Below are 8,632 nucleotides of genomic sequence, written 5' to 3' on the forward strand. Positions count from 1 at the left end.
CCTATTATACAGTGAATTTTATTCCCGGCAGCCCCAGTACGAATGTCTTATACTTGAATTCGTCGTTATTGCACATTTAATTGGTTTCCAGCTCCTTGGGTCTTTGAGTGAACTCAACGATTTACTTTCAAAGATTTATTTAAGGTTTTAGTGGTCACTTCTAAGCTTGATAAACAGCGTGGTTATCAACCTCAACCACTATTTCGTTTACTATAGTATATCTATATGATCTGGTATCAAAAAAAACACCCCCACCCTCTTTACCGAAAAAGATCTTGGAGCTTTGATAGCGTAGGGATCGTAGAGATCTTCTAGGGCGCGGTATTACCTGTTTCTTTCGCACTCAAAAAAATTACATTACATTTCATAGTGTGATCGTGTCATTGCTTGAGACGAAGGCTGATCCTAGCTATTTGAACCAGGGTCATATGTCTTGTCCAGCATTTTTTGACAATAATAGTGAACTTAAAAAAGATTTTTTACTAGGCATTCCGTATTAAGTCCCAAGTACAGTTTGGAAGAAAGTATGACACCAAGTTTTTAGCGCCGGACAAACGAACGAAGATCAATGAGAAAATATTTACGCATCTTTTCTCACAGTGTGCATACTTAAGTACATACCTGAAAAATGTATGCTAACATTGGAAATTTTGTAAGAAAGCAGATTATTGAAATATTTCATTTATTTGCGCAGCCTTGCAGTCTGTGGAAAGTCAGTGAGTGAGCAGCAGGAGCAATACAAACACACGTCTGCGATGGATGGGCAGGAACAAGCAGCAGAGAAAACGCATAAAAAGTTGGCAACAGGTAAGCGCAGACACACACACAAGAGGCTTGTATGCCGAGCTCTCAAAGACATTTGATCGCACTAAACGATCGCACTAGCGGTGAGGAGAAAGAAAAGGTTTACACAAACCAAACTCGTTTCGTAGTTTTTTTATTTTTTATTTTTAACATCGAAATGAAGTACGAAATTTTACAAAAACGATTGATGGCAATTGTTGACTGTGTGTATGTACCATAAATATGTATGTAAGTAGATGTGTGCGCGCTGCAAATAAGAGAAATGGTGGGCGCGGTAGCAACCCACCAAACAATTTGTTGCGGTTTCTTACTGAAAACGTTACGTCGCGTCTAAAGATTTTTCCGAAATCGGAACCGATTTCTTTAGTGAATCGTACAGAATTTCATATGAGAGGGCTCGTAAAGAAATAACATAATGATTTCGTAAGGTAGGATCTTTACGAAACTGTTGCGAATTCGTTAAGCCAGAGCGAAAGACTTTCGACTTTGTTCAGAAAAGTCTGATTTCCGACAAATTCGGTTTAGTGGGAAGCGAAGAAGCTGCGCTTTGTGTGTGTGTGTGTGTGTTGAAGAACCATCGAGTAGAGGTGTTGGAAGAACAGCTGAATTGAGTTGGGGTTGCTGCTGTCGTTGTTGTTGTTGCCACTATTGCTGAGGCGGCAGTTTAACGTTTATTCTTTTTTGTTTAACGCTTAAGTGAGTACAACAAAACTAACAAAGAAAATTAACTGGTAGATATTTGTTGGTGCTGCTGATGCTTTTTGATTGTTTCAGATTTTTTCGACTTTTTCACTTATTGTTTTATTTTTTATACCTAGTTGATATTAATGTTTTGTTGGCAAGCCAACTGCAGCAGCAACAGCAGCAGCAAAACTAACAACAACCTGGCAGACAATAGCAATAACCATAATGAAGCATAACAATGAGGCATGGAGACCTGCTGCTGCTGCTGCTAAGTACATTCGCGCACCAACCGGTGTTTGAGGCAGCGAGGCCGATTTCAATTTGTATTTACATTCATTCGACGAATAGGTTAGTCAGTATTCAAGCGCGGCTTGAGCGTGTTGTGCGGTGCGGCAAAAATTAAGCGGACCAACGTTATAGCAAACATCAGTGGCGGTGCTAGCGGTAGAGGTGCCAATAAGCGGGTTCGTTGCTTGTGCAGTTGTTTGGCAACAGTAGTTGAATGCAGTTGATGGTGGCCGTTGTGGCATTGGATATCGTTTTTGTAAATTTCGAAGAACGAAATGCTCAAGTTCTAAAGTACGATTTGTGACGTTGAAGTGAATTCTAATTAACGAAAGAAACGAGTTTTTGTATACCTATTTAGCAAAAATATCATATTCGACACTTTTTTCAACCGAATTCGCAGTTAAAAGGCAAAAAAAGATTGCAGTGTTGGCTTTGGTCTCTGATAAAAGCGGAAGTTTGTAACACAAGTAACGGAAAGCAATAAAATTGCAAGGTTTATGAAAGCCATAAAACGAAGTTACATAAAGCGTGAATTAATAATATGGGCGCGTGTAAAGAAGCACATAAAATCTAAAATACTGACATTCGTTAATAAATTAAAACGCCATTTAAAAAACACAAGCAGGTTTTTGTAAACTGCTACTAGAAACGACTAAAAGCAACTGAAATAGAATCTAAAAAAGTCTACAAAGTATCCAGTAGCTGAAAATTGCCGAAATGTCGCGAAACTTACACATAACTTCAATATAATTGAAGTCCGTTCAATTTCAGTACAAACAGAAACGTCTACAAAGTCTGCACAAGTCACAAACTACCAAAAACTGTACGTAAACTCTTTCAAAGCGGAAACAAGGCTTTAGAGAAAAGTCTCCAAGAGTGAAATATACAAAAACCTAAAGTTGTGAAGCAAATAAACAATAAACGAGAATATAGGAATCAAATCCATAGCATCTAAATACAACCAGATACTGCGAACTTCTACAACAGAGACCACTCAAGGTTGCCAAGGTTCGAAGTCATCTCTACACTCAAAATGTCCGCTATGATAATGCTGCGTCGCTTCATCGACCTCCTCCTCTTTTTCGTATTAATTGGCGTTGAGATCGCGCTGCGCCAATGGATGCCACCACAGAAGCGCGGCTTCTTTTGCGGCGATGAGTCGTTGCAGTACCCTTTCACCAGCACGCAGACTTTTGGTTTTGGCGCGCTATGCATTGTCGCCCTTGGCATCCCTTTTTTCGTCATCCTCATCGTCGAACTCTTTCGACAGCTATCGCATAGCCGTGGCAAGCAGCATGCGCACGTAGCGCACGAATCCAACGACGATTCTTGCCACTGCGGACGACGCTGGAAGAATATTTACGCACAACTCGGCTACTACTTGCTGGGCATGCTAATGACGCTAATCGCCACCGAGATACCAAAGCGCGCCATTGGGCGCCTGCGCCCATATTTCTTTAGCATTTGTAAGCCACGTCTGGTCGATGGCACCAACTGTGACTTTGAACGCAACGAAGGCCAATACTTCGCCGAATACACTTGCGAAGGTGATCTTAGCCATAAAATGATGGCCGAAATGGCAATGTCCTTTCCCAGCGGACACTCCTCGCTCGCATTTTACGCCATGGTTTACATCGCATTGTACCTGCAAGTGGCGCTCAGTACACGCGGCTCCAAGCTACTCAAGCATTTCCTGCAATTTGGCTTTGTTATGTTGGCTTGGTTTGTGGCGCTGACACGCGTCAACGATCACTGGCATCACTGGTCCGATGTACTGGTGGGTATACTGTTGGGCACGCTATTTGCGTGGTTGGTGGCGCGTTACGTGGCCAAGTTGTTTGCGGGCCGTTGCTCATCGTCCACATCGGCCGCGGCGGCGAAATTGTTGGCACATGCCAGCGTAGCCTCTGCGTCGGCGCAATCGGCGACGCCGGTATTGCCTGCGTACACATTTGGCAGTGTGCCGTATCTGCAGCACCACGGACCAAATCACGCCGCCTACGGTCAGACATACCACAATTACGGCTACGTGCCATAAAGGTGGGCATGGCGGATGGAGCGAAGAAGCAAATGGGCACGAATGGCAGCTGTATTGCCAAAAAACAAAAATATGTACGAGTACGTCCCAAGTGCAGATGAGTTGCAGTGAAAGCCATTGCAATTTTGTTATTATTTTATTGTTTCTTAATTGTTTGCTAAAATTTAAGTTTGCAACGCACGCATGTTTGGTATTGGAATTCGAAAAGAAAAGAGAAACGTTTCGTACAACATACCTGTGTGTACGGTTAAGTGATTTCGTTGTAGTCTTTCAAATCAGAGTCGAATTTTAATTATAACTTATTTGTTAAAAAAAAAATCCTTACCTTTTAGGGCTTTCAGATACGCAAATATATACATACATACATATATATGTTCCATGTTATGACCTTTTAATATTTAAGGTGTTGATTGGCTTAAAAGTTCAGTTAATTCTTGTGAACACTAAAAACTAAAAAACAACATTTTATTCATTCAAAGATAGTGACCAGATAAAAAAAAGAACAAACTCTCCAAATTCTAGTAAAGTATAATATTTATTTATTTCCCAGTTTGGTTAGTACCTAAAAACTCAAAATAAAGTTTTTCGTTTAAGATTTGCAACTCTCCAAAAAGTCTCCACAGCTAAAAATTGCTAAATTCTTATTTTTATGTATTAAAATGGCAGCTAGACCTCAAAACAAAAGAGCACTCACAACTGCTATATTTTTAGTACCTACATATATATTTTGGGAAAATATTATACCATAAAAAAATAGAGTAAAATCAAGAGTTTACTTCTGGTCAGTCAAAAATTTAGTTTCTAGTTATGCTAATGATTTCTTTTTATTCGAATTTATTTTTAATAGTAAATTGTTTGAGATAAACACTTAATTATTATATACATGTAAATTTATATATTTGTAAAATTATAAATATATTTATTGTCTACATAATATATTTTACTATACGAATACTTGTGAGAAAAATGTGTAACGCAGAGCTAGCACTGTGTTTTGTAAGCGAAATTCGTCTTTTTATATCGAAGAGCTTTAACACTTTTATTATATCTAAATAAAAAGTACAACTATTCTTATTTTAAATTATTTTAATGTGTTAATTTATTAATTTACAGTCTACTGAACAGGTGTTGCTGATTTTCAGCTATGACAAAAAAAAGTAATTTGAATCCAATTAAATTTGCGTAATTCGCTTGTTTGGACAACGGTAATTGTGTCGCAGTTATGACAATTACTTACGTCAACTTGTAAGGTTTGAAAGGTAAGCAGCACTTAAATCTGATACACTTGGCGAAACAGGCAAAATAATTATTTTTCTGCCCTCTGTGTATAATGACGATGACATTTAATTTCCAATACCACGAAATGATTCGAATTATTCCTATCTGCAAAAATGCATTGTTTTAAAATGAGATTGCGGGGAGATTTACAAATGTAGTCGATTCAAAGTTGAAATGGGTAAGAAACATTTAAAAAAAGCATTAATCACTGACTTAAAAATCAATAATGAGAAAATTAGTAACAAATTAGTTGAGTGCTTCCAAGTTATCAGTTAGCAACAATTATCTGTTTTTTGTAGCAAAAAAGGTGCTTAGTCTATTAACAAAAAATTCAGTTGTGCTTCTAAGAACGCTTGTCTATTAGTCCGTTATAAACAAATGCTTGCTAAAATTAAATTAAAATAAATTTTTATCAGCAGCACAAAAAGGGTTCCCATATTTTTCTGCTTATTTATTTTTATATTTTTTTGCGTCAATGACACAAGTGTTTTCAGCGAAGTACGCGATCAATTTGCGCCGACAGGTATTTGCATTCACAAATTGAATTTATTAAACAAAAAATAAAAATAAAAATAAAAATAAAAAAACGTAAAACGCAGTTAAATTGTATGGTATAATTATTTAATTTTGCAGCGCAAACCAATTGAACAAATAAATGTATAAAAGTATGTGTGCGCAAATGTATGAAGCCGTAGTTGTTTAGTGGAAAAAAGTAATAGGAATAGTAGTAGGTAGTGCTGTATAAAAGTAATCCAACAAGTCTTGCTTCAATAAGCATGACTGTCGCTGTTGTTCTTTTTAAACGCTTAGCAGTACCACTTGACTAAATTTCAATTTATTTATATTTTTGCCTCGCTGATTGCTTAACTAAGATTCTAATAATAACGGGTGATTTTTTTGTGGTTAGGATTTTCATGCATTAGTATTTGACAGATCACGTGGGATTTCAGACATGGTGTCAAAGAGAAAGATGCTCAGTATGCTTTGACATTTCATCATGAATAGACTTACTAACGAGCAACGCTTGCAAATCATTGAATTTTATTACCAAAATCAGTGTTCGGTTCGCTTTACGTCCGATTTATGGTCTACATAATCGACCAAGTGAGCAAACAATTAATGCGATTGTGACCAAGTTTCGCACTCAGTTTACTTTATTGGACATTAAACCAACCACACGAATGCGTACAGTGCGTACAGAAGAGAATATTGCGTCTGTTTCTGAGAGTGTTGCTGAAGACCGTGAAATGTCGATTCGTCGCCGTTCGCAGCAATTGGGTTTGCGAAACACATTTCGAACCGAACACTGATTTTGGTAATAAAATTCAATGATTTGCAAGCGTTGCTCGTTAGTAAGTCTATTCATGATGAAATGTCAAAGCATACTGAGCATCTTTCTCTTTGACACCATGTCTGAAATCCCACGTGATCTGTCAAATACTAATGCATGAAAATCCTAACCTCAAAAAAATCACCCGTTAAATATAGATAATCATGTGTCGTAGAATGGGAATTAAAAAAGCGCAAATTACCAAACGGTAATAATGAGAAAAAGTGTTGTGAAGTTATCGATGAAAGCAATAAAAGATTAAAAGAGTTTCTAAAGGGATACCAGCAGAAAATGGATAAAAAATTGGTTTCTTTTCAACATCGCCAACACTACGATATTGAGGGTACATATATTAGGGTGGTCCAAAAAAAAAAAGGTAAAGACGGAACTTTAATGTTCTCACCCCCAAGGATTGTTCTATACCGAAAAAATACGCTCCTATTTTTTTATTCCATCAAAAAATATTTAGAGGTCGGCCAAAGCATTTAAAGTTTTTGATTTTTCGTAACGCTAAGCGTCCCCACTTAGCTTTCTAGGTTTTCCTTTTCCATAGGTCAGACATCTCTCCGGACATTGCATTGCGGGAACTTATTTCCGTACAAAAACTGCTGTAAAAAATTTCATTTCATGTAAAGCTACTATGTAAACTAGGGTGGTCCAAAAACGCATGTGAAAAAGTAAGGTCGGAATTTGTATGCTCTCCCCCCATAGGATTGTTAGTTTTCGATGTATTTTATATGGAGAAAAAACAACTTTTCGTAGAAATGGTATTGAATTCTTTAAAATCAATATTTTTCGATCAGAAAACTCTGTTTCTATTCAGGAGACTTCCAATAATAATACCCAATGGTTTATTTGACCATTTTCTTAATAATAAAGATTTTTTATTGGCCCCCCATTGAATTTTCAGGGGTTTTCGGCGGATTTATAATATATAGTATTTGCGGGATTTCTATAAAGTATATAACTTGCAGTTAGCTACTAAACGCTAACTTGAAACTAGTTGCCAAGTAATGCAGGAGATGGTTTTCTTTAAACGCGTTTCTATTTAAATCTAGTGCACTTCGCAAATACGTTTTCGAATTGAGGACAAATAAAGGAGATCGAAGATCATTATCAAAGAGGAGATCGATTATCATTATCAATATCAATATGGGACCAACTACAGCAGAATATAGAAACAAATATGAAATATAATAAAATAAATAAATGCGTAGGTTATAGGGGCTATGCATCACTTTTTGCATTCCCAAACATTACCTTTTCCCACTGGGTTGTTGATATCCAGAGGGGGCAGGGTTCGAATTCCACTGCAGGCAACTGGTGTTTGAGTTCGTTCAAAATCGTTTCACCTTTTACAGCACCAAACAAGAAGAGGAAGAACATAGTAGGTCTTCCTTATCATCTTAGCTTTAGATTAATCAAGCCCAATAAGTTGCTCACAACAATTTAAAGTAACTTATTTAATTACTTACAGAATGCACTTGAAAATTTTGCGCACAAAAACAAAATCGTTAATATGAACTTTTTAATTGTTTTAAATTGAAATTAGTTTCTACTTGCAACGCGACTAAGTAGAAGCAAAAAAAAAATTTGTAGACAATGAGTGGGTTGATTCCTAGAATATTAATAAGGCAGACAGTGACTTCGCGCAGGATGGGCATCAACAATCAGAGCCAAACAAAAGTACTAAGGTAATAAATCCTATTTAGAAATAATTTACAAAATAAAATAAAGAAGGAAGCCAACTATGGAAGAAAGGCAACGCATAAATGTAAATAAATCTTTTTAACCACTGATGCACACTTTCTGACTCATATGTAATCTGTGGTTTAGATGCTAATTGGCTTGATCCGCGCCATGAGTGTGTACGTACATACATACATGTTTTTGTTGATGTAAAATTTCAAAACTACATATGGAACTGTCCGCATTTATAGCTTGGAGAATCGCTCATGTATTGCTAATGGAGTTGGGAAAGCCGACAGTTGGCTGCGTCAGCATTTTTGTTTTAGGAGCAAATACACAGGGATTGGATGATTTGCTTTAAACTTCCAGTATGCGCTTCCACGATATGTTAGTATTTGGCCGAGCTTCTCCTCCGTCTTGTCTTTTGTTTTTGATGTCAGTCGGACACTGGGCTTGATCCCAGGCCCTGTGCAATTGTAGTTAGGAGTTCTAACCTCTACATTACAGCGGTCGCTTTATTT

The 8,632-nt window shown here is 37.2% G+C and overlaps 1 protein-coding gene across 1 annotated transcript; it reads left to right on the forward strand.

The window, feature by feature from the left end:
* The first annotated feature begins 1,835 nt into the window (after positions 1–1,835).
* Positions 1,836–4,899, forward strand: LOC108368773 (putative phosphatidate phosphatase). The gene has a single exon (XM_017623689.1). It carries the CDS (start codon positions 2,810–2,812, stop codon positions 3,812–3,814), a length of 1,005 nt encoding a protein of 334 aa, XP_017479178.1. The 5' UTR covers positions 1,836–2,809; the 3' UTR covers positions 3,815–4,899.
* Positions 4,900–8,632: the final 3,733 nt, after the last annotated feature.

This window comes from Rhagoletis zephyria, unplaced genomic scaffold (genome assembly GCF_001687245.7).
Source record: "Rhagoletis zephyria isolate East Lansing unplaced genomic scaffold, Rhagoletis_zephyria_1.1 Rzeph_scaffold_00053, whole genome shotgun sequence".
In the NCBI taxonomy this organism is placed as follows: domain Eukaryota; kingdom Metazoa; phylum Arthropoda; class Insecta; order Diptera; family Tephritidae; genus Rhagoletis; species Rhagoletis zephyria.